General features: G+C 45.0%; 1 protein-coding gene across 3 annotated transcripts in view; it reads left to right on the top strand.

Annotated features, from left to right (window-relative positions):
• The window catches only part of FARS2 (phenylalanyl-tRNA synthetase 2, mitochondrial), a 310218-nt gene that overhangs the window by 29940 nt on the left and 258834 nt on the right, over positions 1 to 21444 (top strand). For 2 of the 3 annotated variants that reach the window (XM_079713868.1, XM_079713870.1), the window contains exons 2-3: positions 644 to 803; positions 12614 to 12745. In XM_079713868.1, the coding sequence (XP_079569994.1) occupies positions 644 to 803; positions 12614 to 12745 (292 nt within the window). The remainder of the gene's footprint in view (positions 1 to 643; positions 804 to 12613; positions 12746 to 21444) is intronic. The other variant, XM_079713869.1, reaches the window with a different exon arrangement.

The following is a 21444-nucleotide window of genomic DNA, read 5'->3' as shown; positions in this document are numbered from 1 at the left end:
GGTGATTGTGATGACAGTGAGGACAGTGTATTAGCCATTGCAGTGTGCCAGGTACTCCATGCTCTTCATGCATTATTTTATTTAATTATCATGAAGTCTCTTAATTTATTATTCCCATCTTTCAAACCATTACCTGAAGCTTAGCTCCCATATCACTTTTTGGAGTTTACTGGATAGCAAATGGCAGACACACATTTCAGGCCTTGTCCTGACCTATGGAATGACATGGTAGCAAAGTCCAGCTCACTTCCAGTTTAGGAGGGCTTCACAGGACTTCGTTCCTAGACTGTGCTTTCTTACCTAGTCTCAGGTCACACTGTAAGGACAGTGAAAACCCGGTTCACTGGTATTTCCACTAGCATGGAGAATAACGTGGCTTGTGAGGAAATGACTGCAAAGAAGTTAGTGCAGAAGGAAAATGGAGAGATGAGCAAAGATCAGAATGGTGTCTTTTAATTTCCTAAAGACTCTCCATTACATGTAGCATAGTGCTTTGTTCAAAGTTGATACCAAATGAATGTTAATATCAGTATGCTCACTGACTCTTAAGACTTACTGGGTTTTGTTTCCACATTATGTTTTTTGATATAGACTGGTCACGATGCTCTTTTTATTTATTTGTATTATTTCTCTTGGTTTACAGCTATTTGCTGGCATAAAGGATGGAGAAAACCTGCAGCTCTTTGAACAGAGTTCTCGCTCTGCCCGTAAACAGGAGACACATACCCTGGAGGCCACGAAGCTTGTAGAGTTCGACCTTAAGCAAACACTTACCAGGCTTATGACACATCTTTTTGGAGATGGTAGGTACTAAATGCCTTTGTCTTTGGGGGCTTAAATATTCAACAGTTACCATCTTCCTGAAATCATTAAGCCTACTGTGTCTAGACTTTTTGCTCTAAGTTGTGGCTTAATGGTTTAGGTCCTTAGCGAGGTAGAACTTACGGATTTCCTGGTTCATTCTGTGTGAGGAGCAGGAGGATATGAAAATGCAATTAGCTAGAGAAAGAAAAATGATTACAGCCTTTCATAAGAATGATAATGGATTGAGATCCGTATCATCGATGGGGAGGAAGTGAACAGGCTGATTAACGTTAGAGTATTAATATACCTCAGCTTGGGCTTCCCTGGTGATGCAGTGGTTGAGAGTCCGCCTGCCGATGCAGGGGACACGGGTTCGTGCCCCGGTCCAGGAGGATCCCACATGCCACAGAGCGGCTGGGCCCGTGAGCCATGGCCGCTGAGCCTGTGCGTCCGGAGCCTGTGCTCTGCAACGGGAGAGGCCACAACAGTGAGAGGCCCGCATACCGCAAAAAAAAAAAAAAAAAAAAAATATATATATGTATATATATATACCTCAGCCCTTGCTGAAGGGGTGATTGCGTGTTTGTATCACCTGCTGGGATGCTTCTCAGGGGAGATGCAGGGCAGGGACGGGAGGTGCCCCAGCCAGGCCCGTGTTAGGAACTTGAAGGATGAGGGGATGGTGTCACAGGAAGCGTGCCGCGTGCTCTCACAGCACTCACAACAGGTAAGTGTTCACAGTGCCCTCGGACCTGGCTCTTCTCCCTCACTCCGAAGGGAAGTGCCGTGCTCTTACTTCAGGCATTTCGGGGGGTCATTTAATTGTTTTATCTGGGGTCGGGGTGCTAGATGCTGAAAAATGTCTCAGTAAACCTGTCCGGGTCCCAGCAACCTGGATGTCCTTTAGCATAGTAATAGTCATAGTAGTGAGGATGACAGTGAGAGAGAGTAATTAATAGTGTCAAATGCTGCATTAAGCACTTTTACAAGGATTCTTTGGTTCTGACCTGCATCTGTGATGTAGGTGTTATTATCATCTCCATTTATTTTTAGAGGAGGGAACCCGGACCCAGAGCAACGAAGTACCACGTGACCACGTTGCAGCTCGGGAGTATTTGAGGCCTGGTTTGGGCCCTGTTGTTTTGACTTCCGAGCCCATGTTAGACATTAGCTCTTTTGAAAGGAGAGATACAGATCATTTCAATAATATTCCCAGACTGTGAGGCTTACGGAAGCCGTGATGTTAAAAAGATGGGGCCTCCCCCTGGGTGTTGCCTTCCGACTCTCCCGCCCTCTGACCCCTGTAGCTGGTCGGGGCATACTCTGTTACATTTCAGATACCAAAGATCAGTTAGAAACTTCACATTCAGTCTTTCTTTAATTAGCTAATAATAGGAACTGCCTCAGCAGGCCTCAGAATTATTCAGCAACTCTTTTCATACCTGTTTTTATGGTCTGAGCTTTTTCCTCTTTTAAATTGTTAGTGTTGTATTCCTTTGTTCTTGAAAAGCAAAATTAAAAATTAGAGCACACTATTTCCTTGTGGCAATTTCTTGTTATTACAGCTGCTTTAGTGTCAGGGCTTGTTTTCCCTCTCCAAAGCAGTTGATTATATTCTGCAAACATTTCAATTGCACCAGCATCCTAAGGCTGTTACGAGAGAGGTTATCAGTTTAGAATTGGAAAGAAAGAAAATGCGCTTTAGACAGTTGATATGCTTGTGGGATACACTGACATTTTAAACACTTCTGAATGGTTTCCCCTCTGTTTTGTACCGTGTTTAGCAGATCACTCCTGTCAGAGCAGCTAAGGTGGGTTTAGGAGTCCTCACACTGCGGTTTCACTTGGTGCCCTTCACGGTGTACAGCCGCCTCTGGCACAGTCCCTTGCTGAGCACTGGACTTTCCCTTTAGGAGGCGCTGGCCTCCCAGCACAGTTTGGATGAACGCCTCTGAGGAGAAGTGGATGGTGATCCTCTGCTGCCGGCTAGATATGTTGCTGTGGGCAAGTCGTGTCTCTTCCGTTTAAGAGCAAAACAGGCTCAGGGTTGTCACTGAGATGCACTTGCAGCTCCCGTCCCAGGACCCTGCTGGTGGAAGAGCAGGTGGCCTCAGCCGTGAGCTCCCTCTGGGGCCGCCGCAGCTGCAGGCAAGCCCCCTTGCCCAAGGACAGTGCCCTTCCCAGAGCTGCCCACAGCCAAAGACTGCTTGTGGGAGGAATATAAAGGCCCAGCAGTTTGCCCCCAGCCCCCAGCCCCTGCCCACCCCACCTCCAGCTCCATCATCCCCTCCCCTCCCCCTCCCCCCTCCCCCCGTCCACCCCCCACGGGGCAGTTCTGATGGGTGGTGCAGGCCGAAGAGCTCTGGCGAGGTTAAGGCTTTGTTGGGCCTGATTGCAGTTGGTTGACTCCGCCCGCTGCAGTTGCCACCCTCTTCCTTCCATAGGTGCTGATTCTCCCCAAATAACTTGCTTGTCAACCCAACCTCCAAGGGGTCTGTATGCGGCCCTTACGTTGCAGGGCTCTGTGTTATGAGTGCTGTCCTGGTCGGGAGCGAGGTCAGTCGGTAGTGAGGGTGCTGTGTCTTCCGTATCTTTTCATACTTTTCTCTGTCCACGCATCCCTGTTAATATAAATGAAGTGAAAGTGATTGAGAATAATAATTGAGTTTATGGTTGTTAGTCCTACTTTGTTCCTAAGACTGAGTCAACTTTACAGAGTGTTGAAGCATGTCACTTTAATAATTTTGAAGTGTGCTCTTTTGGGCTGTCTGGTGTTATCTGATTTGGAGAGGGTCGCCTTACATCTGGAGGTGAAGTAGCAGAGCAGCGGCTGCCTCAGGCCGTGTGGAGCTGTCTCTGCTCCTTGGGGCTCAGGTGTCGTCCAGGCCGGCTGCACTTTCAGAGGAAAACTGGCTGGCAAGGTCCGCCTGTCGGAGCCTTGGATCACACGCTCTGAACTGGGGCTACAGAGAGCCTTGCCTTGTGCTGAGTACAGATACTCAGTGGAAAGAGGACATCATCACCTTAGGACTCAGGTGGAGAGAGACTTAAGACCCACCTTTCCTTAGGAGTCTGCTGAGTGGAGAAAATACTTATTAGTGTTAACCTTTCTGTCCTGAGGACTTGGTACAAGTAAACTGGGAGAAAGTGTGAGATAGCCGCGATTGAATCAACTGGAACGCTTTTAAGGAGCCTAAAAAAGTTGATGATTCTCTGGTGACTGGGTAGGGCTAAGAAACAGGTTCCCTACCCTAGAGAAGTAAGAAGTTGAAATTGTGTGGGGTTTTGTGTTAAATGAAATGAAATTATTGGGCCTCGAGGTACAGTGAAAAAAGTACTTACATTTTTCAAGATACTTTAATCAAGACAACTAATGTGCCAGGACTGTGCCTGTTTCATACTCTTACTACCTGTAGGAGCTTGATACACAAGCAACCTGGAGACATTAAGATCTATGGATGAGGGACAGTTCCTTCTCTGCTTAGGTTTGTAGAGAGCTCAAATTCTTGATATATACATATATTTCATCGCATTTGAGAAATTTCAGTACATTATTCCTTCAGATGTTTTCTCTGTTGCTCCCTCCCCTTGGGGACTCCAATTACGTGTCTATTTGGCCACTGGGAACGTTTCCACAGTCCACCGGTGCTCTGTTCACGTTCCTTTCAGTATTTTTGTTTCCTTCTGTGTTTCGTTGTGGATAGTTTTCACTGCTGTATATTTAAATTCATCAATCATTTGTTTCCCTGCAATGTCTAATCGGCTGTTAATTCCATCCAGTGTTCTTTTCACCCCGTTTTCTAGTTTCAGTTGGTGTCTTTTTTATGATCTTCTTTCTCTCTACCTCACATTTTCAGTCTTCCCTTTAGCTTTGTGAGCATACTAGATATCATTGTCATGCATATTTTAGTGCCTTTTTCAACTAGTTCTGTCATCTGTGTCACTTCTTGGTGAATTGCTATTTCTTTTCCTGTACTTTATGTTTTTTTTTTCTTCTTCTTTGCATGCCTGATAACCTTCTATAGGATGCCCGATATTGTCAACTTTACCTTGTAACACATTGTATATTTCTGTATTCCTAATAATCTCTCTGAGCTTCTTCTGGGATTACTCAGAAACACTTTGATCCTTCCCATCTCCTTTTAAGCCTTGTTAGGCAGGGCCAGTGTAGGGTTTCAGTCCAGGATTAGTTTTTCCCACAACCAGTTTAAGGCCCTTCTTAGTACTGTAACTGATAACCCATGAATTATGAGGTTTTCCATGCGGCTGTTTGGGAACTGGCCCCTTTCCGGTCTTTGTGAGCTCCCAGCATTATTCCTGCTAATCCTTTTGTGTGGTCTGTTCCCTGGCCTTGGGGAGTTTCTTCAACACACCTGCACTGACATTTTCATTTGTATTGAATCTTCTGCAGATCTTCAGACTTCTCTCTCTACAGCCCTCTTCTTTCACCCTGACCTGTGAACTGTCAGGACAGACTGTTTCCTCAACCTGGGAAGACTTCTAGGCTCCTCCTGTGTTTTCCTCTCCCGAGGCAGCGTTAGGGCGCATCTTTCAGGGATCAGTGTCCTTGGTTACCTGATATCCAGGGTCTAGTGTGGCATTGTTTCATATATTCTGTCTTTAAAAAAATTATTATTTTTTTTTTAGTTTTTTGAAACTGGGGGCTGGTGTTTTCCTTTTCAAAGAAGAATTTGATCAGGAGATAGATAAAATCCTAAAGATGCATTGTTTAGGTCTGGTTTACAAAAGGATTGCCTTATGATTTTTTTTTTTTAGGACCATCAGTGAATTGTGCTTTCATGGATCTCTTGGGGTAACTGAAATATACTTACTTTAGACTCTCAGGCTATTTTATAAAATTAATCTCCTCTGGGGTGACTTCAGGTTTGGTTGTTGGTTGTGTTGGCTGTCTTACTTAGCAATCACGTAGTTGGAATTATGGTCTGCAGGTCATGTTCAGTGGAAGATTTTGTTTTTGTTTCTCTCCCTTTCTCTGCTTTCCTCCCTCCTGCCCTCCCCGCTTTGCTTATTTCTCCCCTGTGTGGGTTTACGCTGAGCTCTTCCGACTTTAAATCCAGAACGAGGTTTTGTAGGGACCTGTCAGATGTACTCACCAGCCCTGATTTAGGGGCATGGCAGGTCCAGCGCCCAGGGCTTGGCTCTCCAAGCTTACAGCTCTTCAGAGCTACAGCCCCAGGCTGTATTTGGTGACGATTTTCGTCACCTTTCTTTCACCAGCATGGAGCCTATTCTGTCCCAGCTTCTGACTGCAAGCTTTTAGCCTCGCTCAGATGCCGAGCCAGCAGCACGTTATCCTGCAGGAGGCAGGCTCCTGGCATCTCTTCCTGACTGTAGACCCCAAGCCCAGCAACACTGTGATTTATCCCCTCTCCCTGTTTGCTCTTTTGTTCTGTTTCCGGCCAGTGGAGGTATTTCTCTTATCTTTGAACATAGACCATGGCTTTTGGGTTTCCTCCTTTTTCTCCTACCTGTCGTTGTGTGTTAGGAGAACAAGGAGGCCGATGGTGCCTTCTTGGCCTTGGAGGGTGCTTTGCTGGGAAGCCGAGTTAGTGCAGTTTTCATGGTCTGCTCCAGTGGAGGGCAGCATTGGGCTTTGCAGCCTGACACCTGGTTTTGAATTCTGATCTTGGCATTTTCTGTGTAAACTTGGATTAGATATGTAAGCTGTCTCCGTCACAGTTCCTCCATCTGTGAGATGGGAACAGTGGTGATTATTGTGCAGTGTTTATGGCAGCCTGGCATGAGTGTAAAGGTTAAGCTGAAGGAGGCATGTGAGTATTTAGCTTGGCACCAGAGTAAATAAACAGCAGACGACGATGACCTTAGTGTGCACTTGAGAAATGTTTCTTTTTTTTTTTTTTTTTGCGGTACGCGGGCCTCTCACCGCTGTGGCCTCTCCCGTTGCGGAGCACAGGCTCCGGACGCGCAGGCTCAGCGGCCATGGCTCTCGGGCCCAGCCGCTCTGCGGCATGTGGGATCTTCCTGGACCAGGGCACGAACCTGCGTCCCCTGCATCGGCAGGTGGACTCTCAACCACTGCGCCACCAGGGAAGCCCCAAAAATCACCCATTGAGTATTTAGATTCTTTACACACTTTTCCTTACTGAATTGTCACCAAAACTCTGCGAGATGACTATTATTCTTATTTTGAACGAAGCTGAGGCAGTGAGAGGTTACGGAAGTTGCTCGAGGTCACTTGGCCTCAGGTGCTGGAGCTGGATCTAGTTACGGGTCTAGGATTGCTCTTGCCCTGCATGGTGGACCTGCCCACGTCTCTGGGATCACGCGTGGGAGGCGGAGGATGAACCTTCTGTCTGCGGTTTGTCTGCGGAGCCGTCCTGTGCCAGTGGGTCGGGGAGGAAGGTTGTGGACAGAGGGCGCGTGGCTGTGGCTCTCCCCTGGACCAGGTTCCCCTCAGGCTGTCCCCTGTGCTCCCCGTGTCGCCAGAGTGTGGCCCCTTACCCCAGTGCCTCGGACCCCACACCCAGATTGAGGATGAGGGAGCACTGAATTGTGCTGCACTCCGTTTCTAACCCCACTGCGAGGTAGAGAAATGCTAATATCATTTTAAGATCCAAGCCCTAATCAAGAGGATTCCTGCGTATGGGAGTCTGAAAGGACACTTCATCTCACTGCTTGCTCCACCAAGCAGAAGACTCATAACAGTGGGACCAGTTACACTGTCAGCAACAGTCGGAGAAGTTGCTAGCCTTTTATTTTTCCCCTAGTACTTTGCATCTGTCTCAGCAGAGGGAGTCACTGTGGCTGAAATAGAGCTCACATCTTACACTGGTGCTATGGCGTACATGGTCACGTGCGTGCATCCTCTACAAGTGGGTGTGCTTCTGTGTACTTTACTGCCCAGGACTGTATAGAGTACAGTAGTACAGTATCTTTATTTCAAGCCCAGGATGTCTGGAAGCAAGTGTAAAAGCAGCAGTGATATAGCTGGTACTACTGTACTTTTCAAGGTACTGTACTGTAAGATTAAAAATGTTTTCTTTATTTTCTGTGTTTGTTTTTTATGTATTATTTGTGTGAAAAGTATTTTAAACCTATTACAGTACAGTACTATACAGCCGATTGTGTGAGTTGGGTACCTAGGGTAACTTTGTTGGACTTAACGAATAAATTGGACTTAATGAACGAAAGTGCTCTGGGAACAGAACTGGTGTGGATGTAGGGGACCTTACTGTAACACTGTATTAGTCTGAGGCGTATGACATAATGATTGGATACGTGTATATATTGCAAAACGACCACCACAGTAAGTTTAGTTAACATCAATCACCTCACATATTTACAGTTTTTTTCTTGTGATGTCACCAATGCCCTATTTATACAGGGAAATGTATACTCTTACAGTGTTTCGAGTTTGAACCCTGTGAATATATTACTGTTCAAAAAAATTTTTTTTAAGAAAGCTATGAGAACAGAGCAATACTGAGAACTGTGAAAAATTGCCTGTCCGCTGCTTGGTACATATTCAGTTTAAAGGGCTGTGGGTCTGATTTAAATGGAGCAGAAGCAGAAGAGATGGAATTGTCAGGTGCATTTGACAGTGAGGGCCGGGTAATTTCTCTAGTTAGGTTGTGCTCACCTGGGATGGTCCCAGTTTTTTAAGGATTTCTTTTTAGCCAGAGAGACCCCTCCATCCTTTTTCTCCCTGGCTTCGCTTTCCTTCCTTGGGTGCCTGCCGTGTCCAGTGTAGAAAGCAGGAGAATCAGAGTTCTGCTACATTTGGCTGTTTCTCGGGTACCAGCATTGAAAAATTAATGCCCAAGAGCAGTTATTAATTGCATATTTGTGTAGCCAATATGGAAAAGTCTCTGCTTTGGTGGAGGGTAGCCTTGGTAGCATATATAAAATCACTGGTATATGCTCTGGTCTGGGCCACCAGCCTTTTCAAATTTAGATTCTAACAGCTCTGGGAGGTGGTTCTGATAGCACAGTCCCATCTTTAAATATAAGAGGTATGGGAAGCAGAGAAAGAGTCCCTTCATGAGTGAGTAAGTCAGGGAAATGAATTACAGGGTGTGTTTAGATGAGGTCTGTGATGAAGGCGGGTTGGGTGACCTGGAATGGCATCTGTTTAACGTGTCTGTGTCGAGTGTTAGGGGCTGCAGTACTGCCTTGGTGGCAGGGCTTGGTGGGAAGAGGCCGGGCCCCTGCCCCGCCCCCTGCGTCCGGCCCTGATTGGTCTTCCCTGGTACGTGGTGCTGCCGTCCTGTGCCCGTGCCCCTGGTTCCCTACGGCAGGTGGGGCCGGCAGTGTCCCGCCAGAGCTGAGAGAATTCAAGGTCTTGCTAGTCCTTTTCCACTCAGGCTCACATCACTATCCTTTTTTTTTTTTATTGAAGTATAGTTGATTTACAACGTTATGTTAATTTCTGCTGTACAGCAAAGGGATTCAGTGATACATATATGTATTCCTTTTTCATATTCTTTTCCATTATAGTTTATCACAGGATACTGAATATAGTTCTCGGTGCTATGCAGCAGGACCTTGTTGTTTATCCATCCCACGTGTAACAGTTTGCATCTGCTGACCCCAGCCCCCCACTCCATCCCTCCCCCACCCCCTCCCCACTGGCAACCACCAGCCTGTTCTCTGTGACACCACCATTCTGAAGGAATGCTCACCAGTCATTTCTGGGGTCCCAGCTGAGGGAATGATCCTAGACTTTGGGCTCTCAGCATCCTCTTTCAGGAGAGAAAGCAGAGCAGGTGCCTGCATCTCCAAGAGCATCTCTGCCTCTGGGAAAACTGGGGCTTGCTAGGCCCTCTGCTCACAACCACCGGGCAGAGCAGCTGTTGCTGTACAGCGTGGAGATGGGGCAGCTGGGCTCAGAGAGGTTGATTAACCTACCCCCGGTTTCACAGCAGAAAGGGCAGGATGAGACTTGAATCCAGGTGTTTGGTTTATTCTTCTACTTGGCTCTAGCCTAAAAATTAATATATAACTTTTGACAGTTGCTGTAATCTCACAGCATTCTGAGACAATTTTTAAAAAGCTCTGAACTTCATTTGTAAATATGTCTTAGTAAATTATTACATCCAAACCAAAAAGAAAAAGACAAACACACACATAAAACAGAAAAAAGAAAGAAAGAACTTTGGCATTATTTTCCATTAGGTATATAATATATGTACACTTAATTTAATTTAAACTAATCACCAATAAGGAGAATAGTCTAATGCATAATGAATCCATATGATTTGGACATGCCTTCAACCTTCAACCAAAAGAGAGCGAGCTTTGATGCGACCAACATATGGACATTTTATCTTCAGAATTTAGTTAACATTAAAAAAGTTTTTATCCAAAGTTATAATGTTTTGTAGTTTTACAAGTGGTAAAGCCAAAGTCCTTCGATAAAAGAAGGTTCCTAGAGAAGGGCAGAGACCGTCACGCTGCTGTTCAGTTCAGTCCTTGTGCTTTGACACCAGTGGCACCGACGGCTCGGATGGGTGTGCACGCAGGAGAGGTCGAGTTCAGGCTTAATGAACACTGATCATAGAGTTACTTGTGGTTATTTTGAGCGTTACTAATGTTTTCAAGTTGCTTTCTCTCTGACTGGGGGGAACCTAAGCTTTCTAGGTGTGAGGTATAAAGAGATAAACTTTACCCAAAGGAATAAAATAAGGAAATACAGGAAAATTAATTTGTGTAGACCGTACCTAACTTTGTTCCAGGCACTTAGTGGTGTTGAATTATATGAAATCATCATGTTAACCCTGAAAACTCGTCTTGCTTTTGGTAAAATTTGATCCAGGTATAAAAAGCCATGTATAAAGAATTTGTTTTTCTAAATTGTTCTCAGAAGGTGATCTGTGCTCACCTGCCAGGAGTTACAAAAAGAACGAATAACATGGTTTTGTCTGCCCGCCCTCTGTGCTCAGTTATACATCCCAACACTTTACACATTTCTGATTGCCAGTGGGGTTGTCTCTGGAGCTTTTTCATACAATATTGGTAGGGGATTATTGGTCCCAAAGATGGATGAGCACACAGGTGTCCAGGTCCCTTCTTCGCAGAATTCAGTGGCAAGTAGGCAACTGGTCTGCACGTAGGGGCTTCTGCACAGAAATGTCGGGGGACTTGCAGACACTGCCCCAACGTCTACATTTTTTTCACGGGTAGAAAAAATGTTGGCGAAATTTCCTCAGTAATGGCAACGAATGAACTGTTGACATGCACAACAACATGGGTGAATCTTAAAATAATCACAACGAATAAAAGAACCCGGACAGAAAAAGAATACATTCTGTGTGACTGCATTTTCATAAAGTTCTAGGCAATGCCACTTCGTCTGTCATGACAGGGAGGAAGTCAGTGGTTGCCTGGGGATGGAGGGCTGGTGAGGAGAAGAGGCGGGGGTGATGGGCAGGTGGGGAGTATTACAGAGGAAACTTTGGGGGGTAATGGACATGTTCCTGATATTGATAGTGATGATGTTTCATGGATGTATACATATGTCAACACTTATCAACCGTGTGCACTGTGTGTATGTGGAGTTTAATATTTGTCTGGTATACCACATGTATAATAAAAGGGGGAACTATTGTATTACGACTGTAAACAGAAATCAGTTGTCACTTGCCATTGACAGCAGGTATCTAGAAAAATAAATGCAACTAAAACAGAACAATGAAAGAAAAACCTATCTTCTCCTATATCATTTTGAGCATAGCAAGGGCTCCTTTGTTTTATAACTCTGTTCGTATGTGACTTTTGATTCTTGAAATATCTTTCTTGATGGGCAGGGAATTATGTTTTAATTGTCAAGAGCAGGAGGTTTGGAGTTGGGCAGCCCCGGGTGTAGCCTGGTCACCTGCTAGCCATGTGCCTATGGGCAGGACACACAACCTTCCTAATAGTTTTTCCGCCTGTCTATGAAATGGGAATGGTAGAGGCGTAGTAAGTGCTCAATAAACGGAAGCAAGTTTTGTTACTGGTTTTATTCAGTGCCTGCACTGTGGGGACTCTGGGTGTCCTCACAGTGGGCATCTGGCTGCTAGGTGACCTCCTGTTCTGCCTTCTCTTCTTAGTGACCTCTGCTCTTTGCAGGCTTTACTTGTTTTGAATTCATTCGTCTTTTCCTTTGTTAAATGATAATATTATTGTTTGTAAGTGACATATTTATGATTGCATATTGAGAAATTCATCCTGGCATTTAGCATGTACTTTTTTGGTTTGTCTTGGATGTGAGTATATTTATCATTCATCTGTAGAAAAAAAGTTTTGACTTTTTAAAATGTGTTGCTCAAATTTAGCTGATCTTATTTTATTTAACCTTTATTAGCTCTTATATAAAGTTAATAAAAATTAATATATCTATTTATGGAAGTGAAAGTTGATTAGTTTATTCTGAATTAGTCATATTGTTGATATGTAGGTTTGAAGAACAGTAAAAGTATTTTTTCTTTAACTCTGAGAAGATGTCATTTTCACTTATAGAAACTAGCAGAATTACCTGCTTTCCCATTATCTTGACCTAATTTTTTCCTCTGCCCAGTGGTTGCAGGGATTTGGCAGGTGATTGATTTGGTTTTAGAGGGTCCTGGAGCTACACAAAGTGTTTTTCATATTGGAAAAGACATGCCCAGTTTTTCACAAGTTTTAAGATTTATTGCCTCCCCCAAAAGTGTTGCAAATTAATTTGTTTGCTATTTATTTTAGTCAGAATGTAGGAATCGGTGTCACTAGCCGAAGGGCAGCTTTGATCACAGGAAAGGCAAGGCTGCCTTCAATGCTCCACGTGTGTTTTTCTTTGGTGTCTTTGCAGGGCTGGACATCAGATGGGTGGACTGCTACTTTCCTTTTACTCATCCTTCCTTCGAGATGGAGATCAACTTCCACGGGGAATGGCTAGAAATTCTTGGCTGTGGGGTGATGGAACAGCAACTGGTAAATTCAGGTAGAGGAGAATCCACGTTTATTTACAGGTTCTCTCTTCCCAGCTAACTTCCTTTACAGGCTCATTTGCATCCACGTTCACCTACTCCTGTAGGACTAGCCTCCGTCTTTCTCTCCTTGTATTGCCCTCCAGACTTTTCTCTGGCACTTCACTCTGGAAGAACTTCATTCTCACGGCTAATTTTGCAAAGGCTTCTTGGTTTTGGAGCTCTTCCTTATCAGCGCCCGGCGTTGGTTTGTACTTAGTGATTTCGTATTTGTTGATCGGCTGCTTTGTATTTGCCCACAGACCTTTGATGCGTGTCCCAGGAGAGTGGTTTGTCTTCCAAACTATTTAAGAACAAAGCCAACATATAATCCCTTTTTTTGTTCCTACTGCATTTGGAACCAAATTCGGCAGGTATTTCATAAACATGCTAAAAACACAATATAAAAATACTTTGGCCTGTGATGTTTGGTGGTTTGCCACCCTCAGCGTTGGCAGTGCTCCCTGACTGGGGGGGAGGGAGGAAAATGGGGGCTCTGGTGACATTCTCCCCGTCCTGTAAGAACTCGAGAAGGATCTTTCCAGCTCTCCTCTGCAGGACCATTGCTTAATAATAATGATTATTTCTAGGAATTCCCTCACGGTCCAGCAGTTAGGACTCCATGCTGCCGAGGGCCCGGGTTCGATCCCTGGTCCAGGAACTAGGATCCCACAAGCCGTGCAGTGCAGCCAAAAAAAAAAAGATTATCTCTAAACTTAATTTCAGAGCTCTGAGGTTTTTTTTTTAAAGTCACTATCTGAATTTAAATTTAAAAAAACTTGTTCAGAGTGTACATCCTCCATGGGAAGCTGGCTGAGACTGGGCATGTGGCGAGGGGTCACTGCCTGAGCAGCAGGCAGAGGGGACCCGATGCGCCGGCTCCACACTGCCCCCTCTCCTCCCTCCTGGAGAAGGACACGCGCTCTGTGGTCTGGGAGGTTGGTGGCTCTGATTCAGGGCTGGTCACGGGCCTCCCACCATAGACCGGAGGGCAGCGGTCCCTCCTGGTGACTCAGAGCTGCGGATGGACCATGGGTAAGGTCGTGGGGTTAGAGAACGCGGCTGGAGGGAGATGGGAGATGGGGCGGCTGTGAACGCAGGAGCTGGTGCTGCCTGGGCTGGGACACCTGGGGCCTGGCCTCCCCGCCCCCTCTTCCCCAGGGGCCCGGACCAGCCAGCTCACAGATTCCTCTCCACTCGGCCAAGCAAGGCTTGCGGGAGAGCTGGCCCAGCACAGTACCACATGCTCCTTGGATGGTTTTCCAATATTTGAAGGTCTGTCCTGGAGAAGAGTGAGCAGAGAGGTCGCAAACGAGGGCCTGTGAGTAAAAGCTGGGAGGCCCGGGCTTGCGTGTCTGAAGCAGCATGTGTTCTGTCAGTTGACAGCTGTGTGTCTTCAGGCAGATTGCTGAACCTCGCCAGTCTCGGTTCTCTCATAGTTAACTGAGCACAGCGATACCGCCCTCCAGGTTTCTTTGTGAGGGTTAGTGGAGGTGATGCACGTGACGTGCTTAGCACAGGGCCTGGCACGTAGTAAAACTGTTTCAGTAAAAATTAATCTCTGATGTTATTAAACATTGTTTTCAAATGGTGAGAGCCATTTATTAACAGAGAGCCCCCTTAGTTGAAAATATTTAAACAGAGCCTGTCCTGCACGTCATAGAAACAATTTCTAGCCAGTTGGAACTAGGTTACCTCTTTGGTCCTGGTCATTTTAGTATCCATGATTCTGGATTGAGTGAATGATTTTAGAGGGAGAAAGAAAATTGAGAGTGGTAGGAAACAGGAAAATAAAAGAGATATATACGTATTTTAATAGAAAACACAAAATACTGGGAGCAAATAGGTAAGCTTTAATCTCCTCTTGAGTAGGAACTAACTTCAAATACTTCTGTGGTGTTTTTATTTGTTTTGCTTTGTTTTTTAGACAAAAGGTTTGCAGGAATCCTAGGTTTCCTCCCAGGAGCACATGGTGTCAGGGGCCAGAACTCAGAAAGCAAATCGGGGGGAGGGTGAGTCACATATGAGTTGCCACTTGGAATCGTGCTTCCTTGTATGTTTCCAGTATCCTTGATGGGTTTTTATGAGGTTTATTCACACAGTAATTGGCTGAATACAGTCTCTGAAACAGGTTTCCAAGTCATTATTACACATTAATGAGACTGCTGTTCTACAATTAGATCAGCCATGTCAGGTGATTCTTGGAGGAAATGGCAAAGTGGAAAAAAATAGAAAAAAAAGAAGACACCCAAGATGCAAATGTGTCTGAGAGATTCACCGTGGTGGTGGGATGTGCTTTCATTTGTTGGGAAATGGTACACATAAAATTTAAATTCAATACCTTGCAAGAGAGAGAGAGACTAAAGAAAAGGAAGAAGAAATGATTTTATACAATAATTTCTGTGTGGGCTTTGCTATTTGAAGTTGAAGTTATTATGACAGAGTTGTGCTCCGTGTTCTCAGACTCGAATGTGTTTTGACTCCTGTAGTTAACATGCTTGCACTGTGTGCCTGGTGGTCGCTAACCACAGACAGCATTTGCAAGTGCGGCTGACCCCCTGTTTTCTGCGTTCCCACGGTGTGGCGGACGCCTGGCTCTGGGCACGTCGTGCCTCCGTTCCGTTTGCCACTCTTGCTGGCTTTCCTCCTGTACGTGTTCCCCTCCTCTCTCCTCCCCTCCCCTGCCTTTGAAAATAGGACTTCCAAGAAATGCTAAAATTGATGGTTACAATTCTCCATCTGTATGGCCCTTCAGAGGTTCAGCTAAACGCTGACATGACAACCGACAACCGAGTAGCAGACGTCAGTGGAGCCCTGACTGTGTGCCAGCCTCTCACTAAATGCCCTAGAGGCTTTCTTTCATTTAACCTTGACAACAGGGCTCTGGGTGGATGCTGTTATTAACCCCATCTTACAGAGCCTCAGAAAGGTGATCAGGCTCGAATGGCTGGCAGCGCCACTTGCCCAGATCTTTCCGACAATAATCAACTACTGTGTTCTGCTACCTGAACAGTAAATTGCATGATTTTGAAGTGGCTAGAAATTCCTTTCAAATAAATGATTCTGCCTAACGTAGAATGAAGAGCTGGAACCAAATGATACAAAAGCAAACAAAACTCTGTTGTGTAGTTATTCGTTACTCCTGCAGAGGGGCTCATCCCCCGTGTGTAGTATCTCTGTGATCGAGTGCATTTAATTAAAAGCATGAGATTAGATTCCTAATTTGAACAGGCAATGAAAACACTTTATTACACATTTAAGTTGACTATGGCATGTGTGTGTTTTTGCGCACAGAATAAGGTAAGGCTGTTCCGGATAGCTTAGAGAATTTTGTTTCTTCTTCTTTAAGTTCTAGTGCCTTCACCACTGCTTTCTTTCTTTCTTTTTTTTTTTTTAAAGTAAATTTATTTATTTATTTTATTTTTGGCTGTGTTGGGTCTTCGTTGCTGCACGTGGGCTTTCTCTAGTTGCGGCGAGCGGGGGCTACTCTGTTGCATTGCATGGTCTTCTCATTGCGGTGGCTTCCCTTGTTGCAGAGCATGGGCTCTAGGCATGCGGGCTTCAGTACTTGTGGCACACGGGCTTGGTAGTTGTGGCACATGGGCCCAGTTGCTCTGCAGCATGTGGGATCTTCCTGGACCAGGGATCGAACCTGTGTCCCCTGCATTGGCAGGAGCATTCTTAACCACTGAGCTACCAGGGAATTCCCGCCATTGCTTTCTGACTGCTTAGATTTGGCAGTTGTGACCTGGGTGGCGACTGCTGTCATGATGATCTGATTGTTTTTCCCTTGAGGACAGTAGTGAGTCACATCTCCAAATACGACACACTTCTTTCCCATTAGGCTGACTCAGGCTGCTGTCTTCGCAGGTAGAATACGGAGCAGGAACATCTGAAACCATCACCAGGTGACTATGGGCTGTAATCATGCCTGGAAGGAATTTACCGTTTATTGAGCCCCTGTGAAATTTAGAAGATTATACCTGGGCCAGGAAGCAGAAAAGTCTCCATAGTGGAAAATAACTTTAAAAACGGAATTGCCTTCTTTACCTCTTCATTAAAATTTAAAACTTGACTCTTTGGGGAAAACCTTGTAAATACATACGTGAACAGTTTCTAGTTTTAAATAATCATTCTTTTGTTCATTTGTTTGTCAAATATTTCTTGAATTACTTCTAAGGCTATAGAAAAGCAAATAAGCATTGTCCTTGCCTTTGAGACCAGCGCAGTGCACAGAGATGTATACATGAATGATTAGGGTGCCATGTGGTCCATATTAGTAACAGAGGCACGGTGGGCAGAGTGGGGAGGGGAGGGACTGGGGAGGAGTGTGCCAAGCCCTCGTCCTGGTTGCACTCAGGGTGGAATACTGGTGATAGGCACACATGAAGCATGCACCCTAGAAGAAGTTCAGTTCCTATTTGTAAAGGCTTGTGTACTTTGTCTTTGCTTGGATGCCCAGTTGGCATACCTAATGCTGCTTTTCCTATCTAAGAATAAATCTATTTGCAGTCTATCCCTCTTTGGTGGAAGTCTCTACACACACTTATATCACTCAGTGTTACTGATCTAAGTTGGTGAACTTCCAGATGGCACAGACCAAGACTGTACCAGCACTGTATACAAGCAGACATGCCACTCCTACACTTAGCATCTTGTCTGCATATAAGGCACTGTGCTAGACAAAGAGGAAGATACAAAAAATGGTAAGACGTGACTTCTCCCTGTAAAACTTGGAGTGAGGCAGGGAAGATGAGGCTGTGTAATTAGAGCATGAGCTTACGTGCCATTCATGAGATGAGGCTCTGGGATATGTGAAGAGGGAGCTCTGTCCATCAGTTACACCACTGGAGGACCAACTGATGGCACCACTGAATGATCTTGGCACCTCTGTCGAAAATCACGTTTGGGTTTATTTCTGGACTCAATTCTATTCCGTTGTTCTATGTTCTTGTCCTCATGTCCACACTGTTTTGATTTCTGTAGCTTTGTAGTAAGTTTAGAAATTGGGAAGTGTTAGTCCAACTTTGTTCTTCCTGTATTCATGCTTTACTCTTGGCCGTAACATGCCTAAGTCTCCCTAATTAAAAAATAATTTTTTTCCTTAAAATTTTTCTTCATTGAAATACTTCATGCTGATACTTTATATGCCCGTCTCTGTCTCTGTCTGTCTTCCAGTCCTTTACCATATAGATCAGTCCAGTGTCCCCCACCCAGCTGAAGAGGTAGGACGTGATATAGTTGAAGTCCCCTGTGTCCCTCCCTGTTAGTACCTTCCCTTCCCCCCACTCCTATGAGCAATCACTGTTCTGAATTTTGTGTTGTTACCTTGATTTTCATTATAGTTTTTCTATGCATATTGTAAAACAAGCTAACTTTCACCAGCTTTTATGCTTTAACAAATGGAATCATGCTACCCATCCTTTCATGACTTTGGTTTTCCATGCAGTGCTATGAAGTTCATCTCTGTTGTCATGTGTAGAGTTTTAGTTCGTTCATTTTTCACTGCTTAAATTCTACTGGGTGAATATGCTGCAGTTTATTCATCCATTCTTTAATGGACACTTCGCCGTTTACCCCTTTTTTTTGTTTGCTGCTAACAAATGCTACTCGTGCACACTTTTGTGCATCTTGTACGTACAGGAGTGAGAGTGTCTCTGAGGTGTATTTTATTTGGCTGTGGAGTTGCTAAGTCAGCACTTCAGAGCAGCTTCAGCTTTGTTGGTGTCACCAGGCTGTTTCCCAAAGCAGCTGGGCCAGTTCGCTCTGCCTTGAGCCTTTGCATGGACGTTCTTGCTGCTCTACATCCTCTCCGTGGACGCTTGACTTTGGTCAGTTTCTTTGGTGAGTTTAGAGTTGTCTGTCGCTGAGGTTTCGTTTACATTTAGCTGATTGCTGTTGAGGTTGATCACATTTTTTGTAAATTTATTTGACACATGCAGCTTTTCTTTTGCTCATTTTGGGGTAGGGCTCATTTTTCTCTTTGTCTTTCTTTTTTTAAATTAGTTAATTCATTAATTTATTTACTTTTGGCTGAGCTGGATCTCCGTTGCTGCGCGCGCGCTTCCTCTAGTTGTGGCGAGCGGGGGCTACTCTTCGTTGTGGTTCATGGGCTTCTCACTGCGGTGGCTTCTCTTGCTGTGGAGCACGGGCTCTAGGCGCGCGGGCTTCAGTAGTTGTGGCTCGCGGGCTCTAGAGCGCAGGCTCAGCAGTTGTGGCTCATGGGCTTAGCTGCTCCACGGCATGTGGGATCTTCCCGGACCAGGTCTCGAACCTGTGTCCCCTGCCTTGGCAGGCGGATTCATAACCACTGCGCCACCAGGGAAGCCCATCTCTTTGTCTCTTTTTAATTGATTGGTAGGAATTCATCATCTATTTTGAACACTAATCTTTTGTCATTTTTATATATTAAAATCGTATTCTCCAGGTTTGTGGCTTTTCTTCTTTAAGTTGCTCTTTCTTGAATGGAATATCTATATTTCTTACTTGAGTAGCTTTAGGTTTCTTTATATAACATCATTCTCCCAAAAAGTCACTTTGTCAGGGAATGCGAGTGGGTGTAAGTTGACAAGTTCTGTAAAGATAACCCTTCTGCTTGTCATGCTTGACTCTAGTGGTTCAAGTCTCTGATGTGATTGCTGTATCATTCATATTTTCAGCGTGGGGATTCTGCATATTTAATGACTTTCAAACATCTCCCCTCTCTCTCCTAATGTTCTGTTGAGTCTGGCCCCACCCTCTGTGGCAGTTCCTGGGGCTGGGAAGGCAGACTCTGGGATGCTCTTGTTTGACTGGGAAAGGCAATGTGGAGCTTGCTTGGGGACTCAGTTATACTGTTGCACAGAATTGGATTTGTCTCCTGGTGTATTTTGTAGTTCTTTCTGATCCTGCTTAGAAGCCATGCCATCCCCTCCAGTATTTCCGCTACTGTAATAAGAGCAAAGATTTTGGTAACTTGCTTCAAGCTGCGGTACGTGTACATATTTCTGATGTTTTGATAGCTGTGCCATGGGTGACATACTGTCTGTGGCATCATTTCTGTACGTGGGAGACTTCTGGAAAGCCGAGATTCTGTCCCGTGTCTTATTGTCATTGTCTAAGGTCTTGGATATTTAGCTGATATAAAGCAATTGTCCTTCCCCCATCAATGTGGACTTAATTTTCCATTTTCAACTGTTTTCTTTTTTCCTATCATCTCCTCATTCCTGAAGCAGTAACCCTAATAATAATAATAATAATAATAATAATAATAATACAATCCAAATATTAGCTATTAGCTTTTGACATTTTGAAGCTGTTGAACTAGTTTGTGAGTTTCCAAATAAAAGGTTCAGATTAGAAAGAAATGGAAATTTGGCAAGTTTGGATTGTTGCAAATGGTCATGTCTTTCATCAGACTCTATTACTATTCCCGTGCCACCCCCGCACCCTGTATCCATGCACTTTGCCCCCTGACTTTGAAGCACTTTCCACTGTGGGAGGAGGACCCTTCTTTCTCTGCCCGGTTGATTTTTGGCTTGGCCACCTGACTGCTTTGGCTAAAGGGATATTAGCAGATAAAGGAAAAAAGGCTCGAAAGTCCTTGGCAGTTGCTTTTGCCCTCTTTTGCTTCTGCCTTTGTCATGAGATGAACATGCACAGCCTGCTGGTTCTAGAACAGTAAGAAGCAGGTGGAGTGGACCTGAACCAACCCTGGAGCCCTAAGGCCAGCCCAGTCTGGACCAGCTGAAGCCCTGGCCCACAGCTGTGTGGTTGCTGAGATTTGTGGTGGTTTGTCCATCCACAGTAGCTGGCTGGTAAGATGTACATTGTGGCTGTCTTGCATATTCTTTCAGCTTTCCTGGGGCTCACAGTGTGCTTAAGCATCTCTCCTCCAGTACCATGACACAGAATTCACTTATTTCTCTCTTGCTTTTCCTCACCATCTCCCTTTCTAGCTTAGTGAGAAGGATTGAAAAAGAGTTAGACTTTTTCTACTTTCCTCCCTCCCTAGAGAAGCTATTGAAATAGATTCCCAGTATTTTGATGTGTGTGGTGATGGTTTCCTAAATCAGACAGGGATTGGGGGTGGGATTTATCTGGAAAGTCCCCCTTGTGGGAGTTTTTGGACATGCTTCTGACATATGGAAGATCATGTGTGTGCATGTGTGCGTGTGCAAACATGTTCTCACTATAACCTGTTTAAAGGTTTAGTTCCAGGTGTCTGTCTTTAATCAGTCTCAGGTAGAAAACTCTGGAATCACTAGAATGTAAGCTTCATGAGAGCAGGGACTTTTTTTTTTTTTTTTTTTTTTTTTTTTTGCGGTATGTGGGCCTCTCACTGCTGTGGCCTCTCCCGTTGCGGAGCACGGGCTCCGGACACGCAGGCTCAGCGGCCATGGCTCACGGGCCCAGCCCCTCCGCGGCATGTGGGATCCTCCCGGACTGGGGCACGAACCCATGTCCCCTGCATCGTCAGGCGGACTCTCAACCACTGTGCCACCAGGGAAGCCCCGCTTTTTTGGTTTTGACCACTGTTGTATTCCCAGTTCCTAGAACAATGCCTAGCACACAGTCAGCACTCAATATATATATTATAAAATGAATGATGAGCACATGACTGGGTGGACCCCCATTTCCTCATCCAATGTGTACTGTTCTTTCTCCAGGCTCATCTAAACAGTAAATGTGGAGG

Source organism: Hyperoodon ampullatus (genome assembly GCF_949752795.1).
Source record: "Hyperoodon ampullatus genome assembly, chromosome: 10".
Classification (NCBI taxonomy): Eukaryota; Metazoa; Chordata; class Mammalia; order Artiodactyla; family Ziphiidae; genus Hyperoodon; species Hyperoodon ampullatus.
The sequence above is the reverse complement of the archived record's forward strand: the minus strand, read 5'-3'. Positions and strand labels throughout refer to the sequence as shown.